Source organism: Canis aureus, chromosome 10 (genome assembly GCF_053574225.1).
Source record: "Canis aureus isolate CA01 chromosome 10, VMU_Caureus_v.1.0, whole genome shotgun sequence".
In the NCBI taxonomy this organism is placed as follows: Eukaryota; Metazoa; Chordata; class Mammalia; order Carnivora; family Canidae; genus Canis; species Canis aureus.
The window spans coordinates 6,235,589-6,255,563 of NC_135620.1; the positions used below are offsets into that span (position 1 = coordinate 6,235,589).

The following is a 19,975-nucleotide window of genomic DNA, read 5'->3' on the forward strand; positions in this document are numbered from 1 at the left end:
GCGGCCGGGGGAATCTGGCCGGGCTCTGCCGGGGCTGATTCAGGGCAAGGCGGGAGCGCGGGCGGGTCGGCTTGTGAGGCGGGGCCTGAGTGTAGAACGGGTTGGGAGCGGGGCCAAGGTGTGGGGCGGGTCGGAGCGCGGGACCGGGCAGGACCTGGGAGCAGCGTGGGGCGGGGCCGGAGAGCGTGCGGGGAGGAACCTGGGTGCCGGCAGGGCGCGGCCGGGGGACGGAACGGGGCGGGGGCGGGGCGGGGGGCAGGGGCGGGGGGCAGGGGCGGGGCGGAGTACGAGCAGAGGCGGGGCCGGGAGGAACCTGGGTGCCGGCAGGGCGCGGCCCGGGAACAGGAGGGGCGGGGCGGGGCGGGGCGATCGGCCAGAACCTTAGCGCTGCTGCGGGTGCGTGTCAACTTTCCCAAAAGCTTCACTACTGGTGTTCAGCAAAATCTTTCTAAATCCCTCCTTTACCTCCAGTCCCCTACTCACCTTTTACTGTCACATTTATTTGTGTTATATATAGATATAGCTCTGTCTGTAGTTACATATTTTACCTAATAGGACTGCTTTCTAGGTTTCTACTAAGTGCTGGTGAAACAGAGTCTCACTGTAAAAGCATTTATTTATGAGTTTGAACAATTAACTGTATTTTACACTTTCCAAGAAACGAAGCAGGGCATGCCCCGCACTGTCAGACGCCAGAGGCAGAAATGCCACACTTGGTCAATAAGAAGGGACATTTCAAAGACACTGTGTAGGGGAGTTGGAAAAATCCATAGATGGATGACTCCTACAATTAAGACACAGACAACCAGTGGCAGTTTGCCGGGTTCCTGGGCTCACCACCGCCTTTTCCTCCTCTAAAGAAATGGATTCATCCATTCATCCCTTCACTCATTCAATCAATATCCAGCTCCTGCTAGGGGCCAGGCCCTGTTCTAGGCCTTTAGAATTCATTGTACAATTAGACACATGTATGCACATGGGGGCACACCCACACACCCACACACCCACACACTTATACGAGGTTCCTTCTCTCTAACTTTTAGGGAATTTAAACAAGTAAACAAATAGGGTATTTACTGAGCATTTACTTTGTGCTCACACTGTTCTAAGTAACCCAGTGAAGTAGGTATCACTATTATCTCCTTTTCACAAATAAGGATACAAACCTCAGCAGCCTGACTCCAGAGATCATCCTGGTAGAGAAGTTCAACAGGCAAGTGGATGAATGTCTCTGGAGCCTGGAGAGAGATTGGAGCTTAAGATGTGACTTTGGTCTTCATCTGTATGTAGAAAATATTTTATTTTATTTTGTTTTATTTTTAAGTATTTATTTATTTGAGGGGAAGAGGGGCAAAGAGAAAGAGAATCTGCACCAGACTCCCCATCCTATGTGGGGCTTGATACCATAAACCCAAGATCATGACCCCAGCCAAAATCCAGAGTCAGATGCTCAACCAATTGAGCCACCCAGGCACCCCTGCATGTAGAAAATATTTTAAATAACTCTGAATGAGCTCACACAGGAGGATAAATTGAAGTCTAAGAACTGAGTCCTAGGGCCTTCCAACATAGGTGACCACGGACAGGAAGAAGAGGAGGGAGACTCAGAAGGAGAGGTCTGAGAGAAGGGAGGAAAACCAAAAGTCTGTGGAAGAAAAAAGTGTTTTGAAGAGGGAATGATGCACTTTGTGGTCTTCTGCCCAGAAGCTTGAGTGAGAGGAAAACAGAGAAATGATGGTTGGATTTGACAACAGGGAGGCCATGGCCACCCCAAGAAGAGCAGCGCCAGTGGGATGGTGAGGACAAAGCCTCACTGAGACGGTTGAGGGAATATTGAACATGAGGAATAGAAATAGAAATAACAGATGTTTTGATGAATTTGTGATACAGGTGATCAGACAAATGAGGTGGTCTCTGGAAGATGTGCGACCAGAGAAGATGTGTGATCTTTGCTGTGTTGTGTTCCAAGGTGAGGACTACTAGAGAGTGCTTGTGCCCTGGAGTCCAGGACAGAAGTGGAAAGGTCTGTCTTTGATATGAGTATAGGCTCTTCCCGACTGGACGGTTACAGTGCAAGCTGATTGGTAGATGTGGTGAGAGAAGATGGCTTCCTCTCCTCCCTTCGTTAAGTAGGAGGAAGTAGGCAGCTTGGGTGTGTTGTGAAGGTAAAACCTCTCTAATTTAGATATGCACATTTTGTCCAAAATGAGATCTGTTGCTATAGCACCCCCTGAGCTCCTGTAACTGTTAGTCTGGAAAAATCTGGCAGCTTCAGGGGCAGTCAATCAACAGCTTCATTTCAGTGGTCTCTGCAAGGGGCAACACTGGAACGGATAATCCACGGGAATATACACACTGCAAGTAAGATGCCTACTGTTTAAGGCTTTCAATGATTTATTAAGATGGAAAATTCTGGGAAGTGATTAAGAATCTCACAAACAGAAAATGAGAGCAGACCTTTGCAATGAGATTAGGCAGCTGCCAGGCCCCTTTCAGTGATGAGAGCTACAAAATACTATAGTTTCATTTGTACTATACAGTTTCATTTCTTACATTTTGTACCAGTTCTAATTGAACATCAGAGATTTGTTTTTCCTTCACCTCCTTTGTATTTGCATTTCTTTTCTCTTACACTGAAAATCTATGTTCCTTACATTACCAACATACTACTTATTTGCATTTTCTTGCAACAATTGCATACTCTTAAATTACAGTTGTAGCATTTCCACAAACAGTAAACCTACTGAGAGAAATTTAAGATCATTTTACATTCTTTTTGTCCTTCAACTCTGTCCTACACTATATATCCCATCAGAATATTTATTGTGTTTGACGGTTTTGTGAAATCTGTCTTCTCTCTGTGGTTATGGAGTCAATTTGTATACAGTTGGGTTCTTTCGATAGTATTTGTGTTCAGTTTCAGTCTTCTTTTTTTTTTTTTTCTTTCTGGTTTACTTTTTTAGAAAGATGTAAAACATGTGTAACATATATAAAGTCAAATGAGACAACAAGGTCTATTTAAAGAAGTCTTGCTAACACATTCTCTCCATGCCATTTCAAATTATCCTCTGTGTGTAACAATTTTTATCAATTTCTGGCTCATCTTTTATGTTTCATTTCACAAAAATGAGTTTATATATGGTTATATACATAGTATATATATACTAACATATATCTTCTGTATATGTATATATACATATAACATACATATGTATGTATATAAGGTATATGCAAGTATATGTATAACCTTGTATATATATTCTTTTTAAAAATTTATTTGAGAAGGCGTGTGCACACAAGTGGGAGGAGGGGTAGTTTATACATAGTCATATATACAGTCATGTATACTTATCTTGTATAAGTACTATATACTATATCATATAAGTACTAGATACTATATCATATCTTGTATATATAAGATGTATGTAAGTATATGTATAGCCTTATATATATTCTTTTTTAAATTTTTTTATTTGTAAAGATTTTTATTTATTTATTCATGAGACACACACACACACACACAGGAAGAGAGAGAGAAGCAGAGACACAGGCAGAGGGAGAAGCAGGCTCCATGCAGGGAGCCCGACGTGGGACTCGATCCCGGGTCTCCAGGATCATGCCGCAGGCTGAAGGCGGCGCTAAACTGCTGGGCCACTGGAGCTGCCCTATATATTCTTTTTAAAATTTATTTGAGAGACAGCTCCTACTCTCCGCCCCAACCCCTCACCCGGCCCGGTTCGCTGTGGGTGTGGAACACGGTGCTGCCAGGGTTCACAGCGGAAGGCGTAGGAACTGTGTACAGCTTGATAACGCTTAATTAAAAAAGGGACTTTGACCAGGGAAAAAAAATTTAAGAAATAAAAATAAATAAATAAATAAAATTTATTTGAGAGAAAGCACCCATACATGTGCACACGTGAGTGGGGGAAGCGACAGAGGCAGATAATCTTCAAGCCAACTTCCTGCCAATTGCAGAACCTGATGTGGGCTCAATCCCACAACCCATGAGATCATGACCTGAGCTGAAACAGAGTCAGGTGCTCAACCAACTGAGCTACCCAGGTGCCCCTATATGTATTTTTATTTTTATTTTTATTTTTATTTTTATTTTTTTCTCATAAAAATATGTAGCATATTATATTAGTGTCTTAGGGCTGCCATGACAAAGTCACAAACTGAGGGGTTTGTAACAATAGCAATTTATTCCCTCACAGTTCAGGAGGCCAGAAGTACCTTCTTGGGGCTCAAAGTGGGTATTGGTCCCATGGCTCATTCCTAGCTTCTGACGGTCACCAGCCACCTGCAGTGTTCCTTGGCTTTTAGAAGCATGACTTCAACATCTGCTTCCATCTTTGCATGGGGTTCCCCCTCTCCACGTGATGTCTGTGTACAAATTTTCCTTTGCTTATAAGGATACCTGGCATTGGATTAGGTTCCATCCTAATCCAGTAAGACCTTACCTTAACTTGACTCAACTGCAAAGGTCATATTTCCAAATAAGTTCACATTCGTAGGTACTCGGTATTAGGATGTCAGCATCTCTTTGAAAGACACAACTCAACTCATATATAATTCCCTACACCTTACATTTTTCACCTAATCATATCTCCTGGAACTTACTTGGTTCACAGAAATCTTCCTCATTTCTTTTTTTAATGCAGGCATCATGTTCCATTATCTTATTTTTTAATTTTTTATTAAAGATTTTATTTATTTATTTGAGAGAGAGGGAGAATACACACATGGGGAAGGGCAGAGGGAGAAGTAGACTCCCACCAAGCAGGGAGCCCAACTCTGGGTTTGATCACAGACCCCGAGATCATGACCTGAGGCCAAAAGCAGATGTCTAACTGACTGAGCCACCCAGACACCTACCTTTCCATTGTTTTATTCAACCGTCATCTATTGATAGATGTATGGGTTATCTCCAATCTTTTGGTGTTACAAGCAATGATTCATAAGTATTTCATTTCAGGGCAGTGTATCTTTAGTGGAATTGCTGAGTCAAAGCAAACAATGCAGTTAGGTATCGCTAAATTCCCTTCAAGGAGTTGTATTATTTTGCACCCTCACTAGCAAAGCCTGAGGGTGCCCATTTCTTTGCCGCTTGCCATCACAGGATTTCTTCAACTTATTTGGATTTTTGACAGTCTGAATAAGTGGAAAATGGTATCTCTCAGTAATTTTAATATGCCTTTCTCTTATGAGTGAAGGTCAGCCTTTTTTCACAAGTGGAAGGACATTATTGACTTTCCTTTTCTTTGAACTCTCTATTCACATTCTCTCCCCATTGGTATTTGGGCTTCTTTCCATTTTAAAGGGCTCTTTAATAATTAGGTGAATCTGATATAATTTTGTGATATAAATTGTAAATATTTTCTTCTAGGTTTTTAATTTGTTTTGTGATTGTTTTTGCTTTGAAAAAGTTATTTTTATCCTTATGTAGTTAAATTTGTCAATATTTTAGAATTGTCTTTGATGCTTCTGGATTTATAATCATAGTTGGAAAGGCTTTTCTCACTCAAGTTTGCAAAGAAATGAATTCTTGTGTGGTTTTACTTTTTACAGGTAGATATCTGTATTATTTGGATTTCATCTTGATATCCGGTATGAGATATGCATCAAATTTTGCTTTTCCCCCAAATGGCTATCTAATTATGCCAACAACATTTATTAAAAACAGTATATTCTCAACACTGATTTTAGGTGTCACTTAACTTTTCATATAAAATTGTTATATTCTGAATTTGCTTTTTTTTTCAATATTTATTTATGTGTGTGTGTGTGTGAGAGAGAGAGAGAGAGAGCAGGCATGAATGGAGGGAGAGGGAGAAGGAGAGAATTTTCAACAGACTTCCCACTGAGAGCAGAGCCTGATGCAGGGCTCAATCTCAGGACCCCAAGATTATGACTTGAGTCAAAATCAAAAGTTGGACATTTAACCAAATGAGCCACCCAGTTGCTCCTATTCTGAATTTTCTATTCTATCCTTCTGTGTGTCTATTTATGTACCAATGAATATACACTTTTAAAATTACAGGGTTTTTATAAAATGTTTTAATATCTTATAGGTCTAGTTCCTCTCATTGTTTATTTTTTCCAGGGTTTTCTTACCTTTTCCTATTCAATTGTTCATAAGAAACTTAGAATTAAATAATCTATTTTGAGGGAAAATAACTCTAGATATTTATTGGAATCACATTAAATTTACTTATTAACTTGGGAAGAATTAACACACGTATGACATAAAGTTATCCTATCCATGGACAAGGCATGCCTTTACATTTATTCATGTCTACCTTTTCATCTTTGATGAGTAAACATTTTCCTTTAAGTTTATTCATAAGATTTTATGCAACTGTAAGTGTGATTTCCCCTTCCTTCATATCCTTTCACTAGGTATTCTTTGAGTATATGAAGATAATAGATTTTTGTTAGTTTTTTAATTGTGTTTTAATCAGTTATCCTAATTTTGGTATTATCTTTAGAATGATTCTCTTAGGGTTTCAATTTATGCTATTATAGTATCTGCCAATAGAGATCATGTTATGTCCTCCTTTCCAATTCTCACGCCTATATTCCAACTAGAAAGAAGAAAGAAGACTCCAAGTTTGGGTTTCCCTGAAATCAGATCATGAGTCAAGGACTTGGGTAGAGGAGGAGGCTTGTTTCAGAGGTGGTCCCAAGAAGACAAGTGAGGGAACGGAGGGAAAGCCAATAAAGAGGCTATAGTGGTTATTGCTGTGGACAGATGGACTCATTCTACCTACGGACCTCCTAAGGAAACTGACAGAACATTTCTCAGAACTGCTCCACCAAGGGATGGGGAATCTTAATATCTATCCAACAAATCCCAAAACTCCTTGGTTGAAGACTTCTCTGGGGCCATTAAGCTCCAGCATTTACAGGCTGCCACACACAAAAACTAAACAATCTCCCGGAGAAAGCCATTAAGCCAAGAAGCAGAGGCCTGGGCAGAAGTGGGCAGCTCTCTGTGAAGATAGGTTAACTCAGAGATGGGACACCTACAATGTTTGCTACAGAGGCAAAGAGCAAAAGAAGCTTGACAGCAAATCTGTTCCTTTTTAAGAAGCTCTCCTAAGAGCTCTATGGTGTGCCTTCCATTTATATATCATTGACTATAATTGAGTCACATGACCACCCCTATTTGCAAAGCATCCTAAAAGGGTATTTATCTGGGTTGCTATGAGCTGATACTTGCTAGCACTGCCTGTTCTAACAGCCTGACTAGCTTTTTAAATTACTCTTATATTACCTGGTTCAGTCTTTACATGCAAATGTATTTTTCCTCTAGATCTATTTATTACTAAAAAAAAAAGACCAAATTATTTTAGTAATAATAGCATTAGTAAATAGTAAAACGAATAGTTTATTTTACAGTCAATTTTGCCCCACATCATTGTATTCCCTCCCAATCCATACTTAGGTTTTTTAATTCTTGATCTTAGACTGAGAGAAATAAATTGAAGTCTCCTGGTGCTAGTGTTTCTCTGTCTTTTTCTTCCTTTAGCTCTTGTGGTCCTTCCTGTGGATGTCAATGCCATGTGACTTAGTGTATACACATTTATAATTTTTAGATCTTCACTGTGGATTCCACCTGTTACTGTTGTAAAGCACCCTTCCTGTTTAATGATTTTTGCCCTGAGTTCAATCTTGTCTTCTATTAAGAGCATTATCTGGTGATTCATTTTTATGGGTATTTTTTTTGCCAGTAGGCCTCTGTCCACCCGCTAATTTCAATATTTTTTCATTTTGTGTAGGCATGTCTCTTGCCTGTAGCCTATAAATTGAACTTCGCTTTGAGACAATATGTGAGCCAAGTTACAGTCTTATATTTCTGGTCTTCACTGCCATTTTTTGGGAGAAAAAGAAACCAACTCAATATTTACTGTCACCAATTCTTGACTTTCTATTTGCCTTTCCTATTCACTTTGATCCAGAAGTATCCAGTAGCAGCATAAGAGCACACAAAGGAGGCAGAGCAAGGGGAGTAAAAAAGGGGAGAGAAGAACATATTTTCCTTTTCCACTCCTGCTTACTGATTCTGGGGCAGGGGATGCAATGAATTGGACAAGAGATGATAGTATTGACTTAGGCAACATTGATTTTTTAACATCAGAAAACATGATTGTTCTAATATCCTAAGAGACCAGACAACATATGGGATCCCCCTAAAGTATTACCTTGGGGCAGACAAGAGAGACGTAGTGGAGGACATTTGAAGAGAAATCAGTGCGGGGAAGAAAGAGGCTATTTTCCAATTATAACTAACCAAGTTCAGCTCAATAAAAAACTAGTTACACGTGTTAGGACTAGGGATTTGCAAGTATATTGGGTTTTTATTTTTTTACGATTTTATTTATTTATGTGAGAGAGAGATAGAGAGCATGAGCTGAAAGAGGGGCAGAGGGAGGGGAGAAGCTGACTCCATGTTGAGTGGTGAGCCAGACATGGGCCTCCATCCCAGGACCTTGAGATCATAACCTGAGCTGAAGGCAGACGCTTAACCAACTGAGCCACCCAGGCACCCACAAGTGTTTTGTTTTAATGAAAATGTTTTGTTTTGCTACTGCCCTAAAGATCCCTACTGAAATTTGAACAGATGGCGAAACGGTTATAAACTATTTCAGAGTCACAGACCGATATGCTAGCAATGGGTAGAATTGCTCCAGAGAGTTAAGTAAAATCAAATATATTCTTATGCTCAGGCACCAGATTTGCTCATTCTAAAAACGCTTCATGGGGCACCTGAGTGGCTCAGTAGGCATCTGCCTTCGGCTCAAGTCATGATCCTGAGGTCCTGGGATTGAGCCCCATGTTGGGCTCCCTGATCAGTGGGGAGTCTGCTTCTCACTCTCCCACTGCCTCTCCCCCTGCTTTTGCTTGCTTTTGCTCTCTCTCTCTCTCAAATAAATAAATAAAATATTTTTTAAAAAGGCTTAATTATTAACAAAATATTTGTATTACTGTTGTAAATACACTAACAAAGGGATGGTTTTAGGGTGCCCTACAGAACCCACCAGCAAAAATTGACAGGGCTGCAAGAAATCAGAAATAAGAAATCAGAAGAGCTAACCAATCCTATTTATACATGAGATGATAACACCTTCCACTATTTTCATTCTCAAATAAAAATAGTTGACCTTTAAATGACTATTTCCATACAAAATGTTCAAGTGGTTTGAACTTGTCTGTATTTCTGGACACTAAAAAGAAACAGTGATATAAAGAGTCCTCAGTCTGGTGGGTTAGGGGAAGGTTGGGGTTCCCTACCAGATACTCTCTAGCACGCTATCAGTTCCTTGGGACGGGCCCAAAAGATTTATTGCTGAATAATCACCATGACAGGAGGTGCAAAATCAGTGAATCTTTGCTTCAGATATGGCTGCAAGGCAGAGTAAGTGCAGGTCTGGAAAACAGTGTGAATACGTATAATCCTTACTTTTGATTGTTGTGTGTCAAACACACTTATTAACTCCATCACTACTCTTTGGTTTAAATAAATAAATTAACGTGGGGAACCTTCGTTAGCAAACTTTTAAAAAGGGATGCCTGGGTGGTTCAGAGATTGAGCATCAGCCTTCAGCTCAGGTCATGATCCCAGGGTTCTGGGATAGAGCCCCACAGTGGGCTCCCTGCAGGGAGCCTGCTTCTCCCTCTGCCTGTCTCTGCCTCTCTCTGTGTGTCTTTCATGAAAAAATAAATAAAATATTTTTTAAAAACTTTTAAAAATAATGTAGCCTGACGATGGCAGAGCCGACCATGAAGCCTGGATCTGACTTTACAATTAATACTTAATTTCCTAAACCATAATAACCTCCAAGTCTAGTTTTTTTCTTTTAAAGATTAGTGGGTTTGTTTTTTTTTTTTTTCTGGCAGCCACTAGAAAATAAAGAGGATAATCAATTGTGTTTGAAGGGGTGTTGATTATTCTTCTGTAGGAAGTGCTAGGCTGGCATCCCTCATATCAGCCTCAGGGAAATGAAAAATCTGTGTGGTTGATAGTTTTGTGGCCATACCACTTAGTCTTCAAAGAATTCTTTTCCCTGAGAATTCATTTATTTGAGAGCGAACATGAGCGGGGGTGGGGAAGTGGGAGGAGGGGCACAAGGAGAGGGACAAGCAGACTCCTTGCTGATCAGGGAGCCCAAAATAGGACTGGATCCTAGGATCTCAAGATCATGACCTGAACCCAAGTCAGATGCTTAACCAACTGAGTCACCCAGGCGCCCCCAATAATACTTTCTTTTTTGATACTCATGAAACATTCACAAAAACTGACCATATATTTAGGCCACGAAAACCTCAATAAATGCCAAAAAGAAGAAATAATTCTCTGATCACAAAGCAAATGGAGTGAGAAGACAAAAAGACTCTGTTACGTGAAACTTTAAAATTCTCATAAAACTCTAGAGCCAAAGAGGATATCAAAACTAAAATTCTGGTAACATTACATATTAGTTTCCATAGGATACAGCTAAAGCAATCCTCAGAAGCAAATTCAAAAGTTATATTAATAAATAAAAAAGAATAAAAGTAAATTAATTAACCATCCAACTCAAGAAAATTGGGAAAAATCAATAACCAAAAAAAGGAAAGAAAGAAAAATTAATCAAGAAATGTAAAAGCAGAAAATAATGAAATAAAAAGATGGAGAAATGATCTCCATGAATAAATTTAACCAATTAAGACAGGTAAATTACTAGCTAACCTGATGTGGAATTAAGAAATCACAAATATACGTAATATAAAATGCAAAAGAAAGTAAAAGAATCACAGGAGACTATTTTGTTCAATTATCTGCAAATAAATATGAAAATCCTGATGAAATGAATAATTTTTCTAAGAAAATACAATTTACTAACATTGATAAAAGAAACATCAAAAAAAAAAAAAAAGAAAAAGAAACATCTAACCATTAGCTATGAAAAACCTAAGAAAAAGGAAAAAAAATTGCTAAAATGGTAGACTCCACAAAAACATCAGGCCCAGAGGACCTCACAGGCTAATCTTAACCAAATCTTAAGAAACAAATGGGTTCTGATGCTTTTTAAACTGTTCCAGAACAGAGACAAAAGGGAACAGCTTCTGAATTTTCACAGTAAAAGTAGCATATAGTTGTTACCCCAAACCAACAGCAATAGCACAAAAAAATACTTATAACAAAAATCTCAATTATGAACATTGATGCAAAAAATCTTCAGCAAAGTTTTAGCAAATAGATTCCTGAAGTACTTTGGAGGAATTAAGAGAAAAATAGATTTATTTCCCTCTTAGGATTGCAAGAACGATTCAACATAATTCACTATGTTAGGAAGTGGTTGAGCATGGCTGGTTGGCTCCCATTCTGCAGACTCTAGAAAGCTCTAGAATCTTCATTTCCTAGGTTCCCTTGCAGCTAGGGTCTTCACTGTAAATTATGTTGGCCAATCAGATGCACTTATGTGAAACTTGGTTTTAGAACTCAATTCAACAGGGAAAGAGGTGGTGCCTGAGGCATCCATTTTGCTGGAGTTGATTGTAGCAGATTGTAGCAGATATGAAACCGTGAGGCTAACAGTTCTAGCACTGGTTTTGAGATCCAGAGGTGACAGATAAGAAGGTGTGTTTCTGGAGCTGAGAATTCTGGTGGCAACGTCTCATTCCCAGAGCACATTAGGATGGTGTGTTCTGGAAGCTAATAGACAGAAGCATGATTTCCTGACCTTTGTGGAGGTGGCCCCTCTCTTGGTGGGCTGGCTCTGCACTATGGTTCTGAGAGTTACTTCTAGAACCTCCTCCTTCAGCTCCCCACTGATTTACAAGTGTTTGATTCCCTGTAATAAATCCCCTCTGTTTCCTGCAACGGAATGCTGGCTGATAAAACAGATTAAAAGAGAAAAAAGAATTGTAAGATTTTCTCCAGAGATGCTACATTTGATTAGTCATAGTTGATTTTTTAAAAATCTTCTTAAAATAGGAAAGATGGATTTTTTTTTTTTAAAGCCAGCATTATGCCTAATGAAGAAACACTAGAAGCATTCCCCTTAAAATCAACAGCATCAACAGCAAGGGATGCCTGGCTGGCTCAATCAGTAGAGCATGTGACTCTTGATCCTGGGATTCTAAATTCAAGCCCCACGTTGGGTGTGGAGCCTACTTAGAAAAGTAAAATAAATAAATAAATAAAGCTGAAAAGCTGAAAAGATGAGTAATGTTAAAAAAAATCAATAGCAAGGCAATTATATTTACAATCTCCACTATTATTTAGCATAGTTCTGGAGGTTTAACCAATGTGAATAGACAAGAGAAAGACATAGGAAGTATAAACATTGGAAGAGAGGTACATTTATTACTATTTACAGATAACTGTATACCTGGAAAACCCAAGAAACTCAATTATAAATCTATTATAAACTATGAGAACTTATGACATGGAAGGGCACAAAATCAATTGATTTCATCTATACAAACAATAACCAGTTAGCAAATACAATAGTTGTGTATGAGTTATACCTTAGTAGGGAAAGAGAGAAAGAGTGTGATGGAAATAAAGACGCATATTATAGTAGCAAAAAAGAAAATACCTAAAGATAAAATGAAATGTTCAATAAAGACAGTATTTTAAATACTTTTATCTGAAGAAGAGTTGGCTCAGTAGAGAACTCTAGGTAAAAGTAAATTTCTCAGGACACCTGGGTGGCTCAGTGGTTGAGCATCTGCCTTCACCTCAGGTTGTGATCCCGGGGTCCTGGAATCAAATCCCAAATGGGGCTCCCCGCAGGGAGCCTGCTTCTCCCTCTGCCTATGTCTCTGCCTCTCTCTCTGTGTCCTCTCATGAATAAACAGAAACTTAAAAAATAAGTAAATTTCCCTCAGAACATTGAAGATATTGTTCTGTTTTCTATTTTATGCAGTACTACTACTGTATTGAGTATAGTACCAATATCAACCTGATTTTTGTCTGCCTGCACCTAATTTGTTTCTTTAGTTCAGAAGTTTTTTTTTAAGGATTTTATTTTTAAATAATCTCTACACCCAGTGTGGGGCTGGAACTTACAACCCTGAATTCAGGAATCGCAAGCTCCACTGACTGAGCCAGTCAGGCACCCCGAAAGCGCTTTTGAAAAGCAAACACAAAAGCAAATCTTCTAGCTATTGTCAGGGGGAAGGGCTGAAAGCCTGCCAAATCCAGTGACGCACTACTGTTCTCTCCATCACATCTCATACCATACGCCTACTTGCTGTGGATCACACAACGCCAAAATTTTAAGCAAACTTAATCTTTAACCAATGCAAATCAAATGCTTGCATGATTTCCTGCTCAAAGAATTTGAGAACCTCACCTTTCTTAACTATAGAAAACTGCATTTCACTTTTTAACCACCAGATGTCACCTGAGAAACAGTAAGCAAGAGTGATTATTTGCAAAAGAAAAATATTCTCATTTTTTGTGCATGAAAATGAAAATATTCTTGTTAGGATATATCAGCAATATGGGTAGGAAGGTGCAGACCAGTTGAAACGTGGCAGATAAATAAAAACATTTACACGTATTCAGATTCTCAAATATAGTCGATTGACATTTCACCTCTGAAACAGATTTCAGTTACCCAAATGTTATACTAAATCTAAGAGTTCTTTTTAGTGGAAGTCGTTGGAATAGTTTTTAATGCTACCAATTTCTATATGATATAAAAAACCCAACATTCACCTGCTTATACCAGAAGGTAAACCAAAAGAATAGAGACTGAGTAACTTTGAAGTTCATGAACTAATTCTTACCAACAACCCCATTTCCTCTTCTGTAGTCTATTGTTTTCTTCTGCATGTGACCAGACTCCTTCAATGACCTATAAAACCCTGCATTATCTGACCCTGGCCACCTTTCCTGCTTCCCTCTCTTGCCCTCCTGGCTCTTCCGCTACCTTGGGTTACTCTCAGGTCCACGAATGTGCCAGGATATTAGGCGCTGGGTCTGGAATGAGCCTCCAGCCCTCCCTTTATTTTATTAGTCATGAACCTTCTGGACACAATTTGAATCTCAGCTCTCAAGGAAGCCTTCCTTGGCCACCTTCAGTGCCATTTAGATTTGGATTCCCTCTAATCTGTTCTTCCTTCATAACAGATGTTACCATTTGTTATGATCTATTTGTGTGATGATATGATCTAAAAGGGAACCTCCTCCATGGGGCACCCTTACGTCTCTGCCTTATAGGTCACAGTGGAGTTTAATTAATAGGACTTAATAAATATTTGTTGAAAGGAAGAATTATTGAGTACAGATTACAATGTTTGTGTGCCTCCCCCATTAGAGTACAAGCTCCATGAAGGATGATCTTTGCTCTGTCCACTGTTGCAACCCTATGCCTGATAGGGGCCCACTGTTAGAATCAATATTGCTAAATGGATCCATGAATAAATGAATGAGTATATATGGTTGACAAGAACATTGGTCATCTCTGAGGCCAGTCTCAAGTGAAAGAACTTCTTGGAAGTAGAAATTCAGTCTCTTATCACTGTCATTCACAGACTCAAAAACCAACCAAACGTGTCACCAAACCCTTTCCTAGGGTGTTCTTCCTTCCTAGGGAAATTACAGGGTTTTTTTCACCAGGATGGTGCAATGCAGTATGACTTTTTCAGCTGAGTGGAAGGGTAAAACAGTTCTTTGAGCCAGAGGAGGGCTCAGAAAGGAGATTTTTCCTGGCACTTCCATGACATTGCACAGGGACTCTAATTGGGACTACTCAGTGAGTTATCCCACAAATTGTATTTGTTCATTCAGCATCTTTTTACTGAATAATCATTAAGTGCCTGTTACGCTGCTTGAAGCTGGGGCTACAAAGCCAAATGAGACATGATCCTGGCCCACAACAGGTTTAACCTCTTGGAGAGAATACAGGCCAATAGACCAATCACTAAAGTCCAGTGTAGCCTACATAAATATGCTGCACAGTGTGCTATAGAAATACACAGCTGAGCATTAATTAGGGTTGTGGTTGGGGGTCTTCAGAAGAGCTTCCTTAAGGAGGACACACACCCAAGCTCAGTTTTCAAGGACAAGAAGCATTTTGTTTTAGAGATAAGAGAAGAGGGAGCACAGCTTTTTATTTTTAAGATTTTATTTATTTATTTGACAGAGAGAGAACACAAGCAGAGGGAGCAGCAGAGGGAGAAGGAGAAGCAGGCTCCCTGCTGAGCAGGGAGCCCGATGCAGGGCCCGATCCCAGGACCCCAGGATCACATCCCGAGCCAAAGGCAGCTGTTCAACCAACTGAGCCACCCAGATGCCCCTAAAGCACAGATTTTTAGAAGACAACTTGAAAAAGATTAGAGCTGTGCTGCCAGAAAAACATAAAGCTGTTTCAACCAGAAGCTAGGAGACTCCCGGGGACCCTGAGAGACTTGGCAAGCGAACTCCTCCATCCCCACTCTCCTAACCCAATTTCCCAATGAATAATTCTCTAAATGAGAGACAGGAGAAGTCTTCAACATGAGTGACAGCTCTGACGAACGCTGGTTTATAAATCAGCTTGAGCATCTATGACTAGTTTTCTAGGGAAAATAATTGCAGCTGGTCATGGGGACCACGTTGCACCTGCAATAAGCCGCTCTTGTAGCGTGGGCTTTCTGAGAAACCAGAGCCCAAGGGAAAGCTCATGAGCTGCCCCGTTGTAGGGAGATGCAGTCCCAGGGAAGTTAGAGTCAAAAGGGAATGGGTCAGGGGTAAATGTGAGAGGCTGGAGTCAGCCTGTGATTGGTTGCAAGAGGTTAATGCTCCTGGGATGTGTTCAGCAAGACCAAAGACAGACCCTCAAGACAGAAGAAGGGAAAGAAATTTCTCTGCCAGCTCTTTCCCATTCCTTGTGTCCCATGGGTTGAGAGTCTGCCCCATGGATCACTAACTCTCATGGAAAGGCATCCTCAGCCTCTCCAGGCACATAGGGGAAGCTGGAGTTATACAACTTTGCCACAGTGAGCATTTGTCATGTTTTTTGGCCACCTATTGCTTTTCAGCCTATTTTATATTCAGAGAATGTCCTAATTTTGGAGAGTTTGCTCCCCAAAGAAGTCAGAAACTCTCCTGACATCTCAGATATGAGGACAGAGGGTCCAGGTTCTGCCAATCAGACCCACCTCATGGAGACCTCCATGCAGAAGCAAGTAATTTATTACAATATTACCTGTAATACAATTCTTTTTCTGCTTAAACTAGCTAGAGTGGGTTTTGTTCCTGAAATCAAGAACCTTGAAATATTCGTGCAAACTAAAAATAAATTTGAGGTTGTCTTCAAGTTACAACATACCTCTCTCATCCTAGATCTGCTCGTTTGTGGAGAGCAGATCTCATTAATTTCCATTCCACATCCTCTAATCATAGAATTCTGTGGTCTTAGAGGCAGAAGGATCCTTTTAGAGACTATTGTATTTCATCACTCACCTTTGGCTTTGAACAAATTTTCATGCCATCCCCTCTTAAGAGAACCAAATTTCTCCTGAAACAGACAAACAAGGTAATTTATTTCGGCTAAATCATGTTTGTGCCAGTCATCCAATGCATAGGGCTGAAAGGGCACTCTTGGGAAATTTTATTTGTATAAGAAACAGGTGAAGGACCTGCAGGCCATAATCTAATTTATTCAGGCACTTCTGGTGGAAAAAAAAAAAAAAACAGTGACCTATAAATCTGTAATTTTTCTGCAATATCTAGCAAAATCAGGTCACTATTTCCAGCCCTAACGTTGTTCCTTGGTCTTTTAGCATTGAGCTATGTCACGAATTTCCTTTTGATAAGGTTGATTAGTAAGTTGTGGAGAAAGCAAAATTGTAAGGCAAAACCCACAGGAATCTTTCTAAAGCATACCTCCTTTAAGTCACCACTTATGTCGCAGCTGTATTATTCTAGGATCACAAATTATTAAAAATGTCGTGGTGATGTTTCCCCCTTCTAGCCTATTAAGAAGGATCTGGTGAAATTTACTTTTGGTTTACTTCCCTTCTAGCCCATTAAAAAGGATATGGTGAAGTTAATTAACTTCCCTGTTGATTGGAAGGTTATCATGGCCAATGGCCACCAGCCATCTTTGATTTAGAACTGTTTATTCCCCAAAGATGGCTGAGTGAGCGAGTGTGGGTTTTAGGCTGGGGTGTGTATCAAAATCACCAAAGGACATTATCACCACTCTCTCTTCCCCCTGATTCTTCTATGCTACCCTTTAGTTTAGGATGGCAAAGAAACAGAGTACTCTACTGTGTTTAGGTCAGGCTATTCAGAAACTTTTCTTTTGAGAAAGAGAGTTTGTGCATAAGTGGGGTGGTGGGGAGGAGGTAGGGACAGAGGGGGAGGGAGAGGAAAAAGGAAAGAATCTCTTGTAGACTCCCTGCTGAGCACAAAGCCTGCTGCGGAGCTCGATCTCAGGACCCTGAGATCATGAACTGAGCTGAAATCAAGAGTCCCATGCTCAACTGGTTGAGTCACCCAAATGCCCCTGTTCAGAGACATTTTAATGCATCAGCTGGCAAGATGGCCCTATGCTGGAGAACTCTGCCCCAAACAGAACACATAGATATATTTTAAAAATAAATAAACTAAACAAATAAATAAACTAAACTGGTCACAGGAGGGGATACCAGTGAATCATTCTTGCAAAAGTATGTTTAATACTAATGTATTAAAGAGGGGCACCTTTATTAATGTTTAATACATTAATAAAGATGTTCAGCAGTTGAACATCTGCCTTTGGCTTAGGTCGTGATCCCAGGGTCCTGGGATCGAGTTCCACATTGGGCTCCCTGCAGGGAGCCTGCTCTTCCCTCTACCTATGTCTCTGCCTCTCTCTCTGTGTCTCTCATGAATGAATGAATGAATGAATGAATAAATAAATAAATAAATAAATAAATAAAATCTTATAAAGAGGTGCTCTCTAAAGGAAACCATTCTGTGATCACAGTTCTGGGAATATTCTGCTGCTCCATTCCTTTGTCTATAGCCCCTTGAACAGGTTCAAGGCTACTTGTACTTGCCCTGGGATGTGGGGTGTGTAGCCCCCAGCTAAGAATCTCTTTCAGGGAGAGTGGCTGTTCTTTAACGAGGTGGATCATATTCTCAGTGTGTTGGGCCAAAACCAGATGGAACAGAATTAGGAAAAACAGAGGGTAGGTCCTGTCATATTTGCCATTCCTTTCCCCTTAGTTTCAAATGACAATGACTAAGCTACTTTCATTGGATTCTAATTCTTAATTTGAATCAACATTCTCATAGGCAGTGGATCAGTATTTTGGCCAGCTTGCATGTGGGTGAGCTGGTTCTCACCAGTGGAAGGTAAGTGGAAGTCATGTGTGTATTATCTGAACCAAAGCAGTTAAAGAGCTAGTGTACCTTCCCCACTCTTTCTCTGTCTTCTGGCTGGATGCTGACAAACAGGCTGATCTCAAAGGGAGGCAGGGTGTCCAAACAGAGGCCTGGTCTCGGAATGGTTCTGTTGGAACAGAGCTCTCTCCTCCCTTCCTCACTCCTGCCTCGCACTTGGGACTTCACATAAGCAAGAAATAAACTTCCATTATGTTAAATCATGGAGATTTTAGGGTGCATCTGTTTTATCAGCTAGCATTTGTTAACTCAGAGATATTTGCCTTAGAAAAACCCTTTTGCTGAGAAACATATACATGAGTATCAGGGCACTGTTCAGGGGCTCCCCTCGACTGGCGACATGGGTGCTGCCTGACTCATGAATTGAATGATAAAGCCAATTAGATCTTCAAATTAAAACAAGTTGTCAGGAACACCTGGATGGCTCAGCAGTTGAGCGTCTGCCTTTGGCTCAGGTCATGATCCTGGGGTCCTAGGATTGAGTTCTGGTCCGGCTCCTTGCAGGGAGCCTGCTTCTCCCTCTGCCTATGTCTTTGCGTCTCTCTCTCTCTCTGTGTGTCTCTCATGAATAAAGAAAAAAAATATATAAAAAAACACAACAAAATAAAAACAAATAGTGGTCAGCACCAGGAAAGAAAGGAAAGGCAAGTGAGGTGGGCAAATAGCTTTAGCTATAAATATAATTATTATTCATTTTTAAACAAGATTTATTTAATGAGGGGGAGGTAGGGGCAAAGGGAGAGAGAAAGAATCTCCCGCAGACTTCCTGCTCAGTGAAGAGCCCTATGAGGGGCTTGATCTCAGGACCCTGAGACCATAACCTGAGCCAAAGGCCCACGCTTAACCAATTGAGCCACCCAGGTGGCCCATCAGATTCAAGTTTGATGAAACATTTCTCAACTGAGAGAGAAGCTCCAGGAAAGTGATTGAGTTCTTATGGACCCTAGAGTCAGGTCTAAAATCGCTGACCTACTAGCTGTGGCAACTGTGGGCAAATTACTTAACTCTGTTTTCCTCTGTTTCCCTGTCAGGTTTATTTTATTTATGTGTTAATTTTTTTTATTGGGGTGCCTGGGTGATTCAGTGCATTAAGTGTCTGCCTCTTGGTTTCAGCTTAGGTCATGACCTCAGGATCATGAGACCAAACCCCATGACTGGCTTTGTGCTCAGCATGGAATCTGCTTGAGGATTCTCTGTTTCCCTCTCCTTCTGCCCCTCCCTCTACTTGTGCACATGTACTCTCTCTCAAATAAGTAAATAAATCTTAAAAAAATTTTTTTTATCAACATACAATATCCTATTCATTTCAGGTGTTTATCATGGTGATTCAATATTTTCATGCATTACAAAGTGATCCCTATGACAAGTGTCATCACCATCTGTCATCTTATGAAGTTATTGCAATATTATTGACTATATTCCCTAGGTTGTACTTTTCTCTTTTTTTAAAAAAAGATTTTATTTATTTATTCATAATAGACACACAGAGAGAGAGGCAGAGACACAGGCAGAGGGAGAAGCAGGCTCCATGCAGGGAGCCTAATGTGGGATTTGATCCCGGGACTCCAGGATCATGCCCTGGGCCAAAGGCAGCCACTCAAC

At 40.3% G+C, this 19,975-nt stretch overlaps 1 protein-coding gene and 1 long non-coding RNA gene across 2 annotated transcripts in view; both read right to left on the reverse strand.

Annotated features, from left to right (window-relative positions):
- Window positions 1-16,483, reverse strand: part of CCDC112 (coiled-coil domain containing 112) — a 45,176-nt gene extending 28,693 nt beyond the window's left edge. Inside the window, exon 1 of the mRNA XM_077911257.1 lies at window positions 16,445-16,483. Within this exon, the coding sequence (XP_077767383.1) occupies window positions 16,445-16,468 (24 nt within the window). The 5' untranslated portion in view covers window positions 16,469-16,483. The remainder of the gene's footprint in view (window positions 1-16,444) is intronic.
- Window positions 599-1,363, reverse strand: LOC144321913 (uncharacterized). Its single transcript, XR_013387405.1, has 2 exons — window positions 1,167-1,363; window positions 599-784 (listed from the first exon to the last, which is right to left on the reverse strand). It is a non-coding gene; the product is annotated as an uncharacterized LOC144321913 (long non-coding RNA).
- Window positions 16,484-19,975: the final 3,492 nt, after the last annotated feature.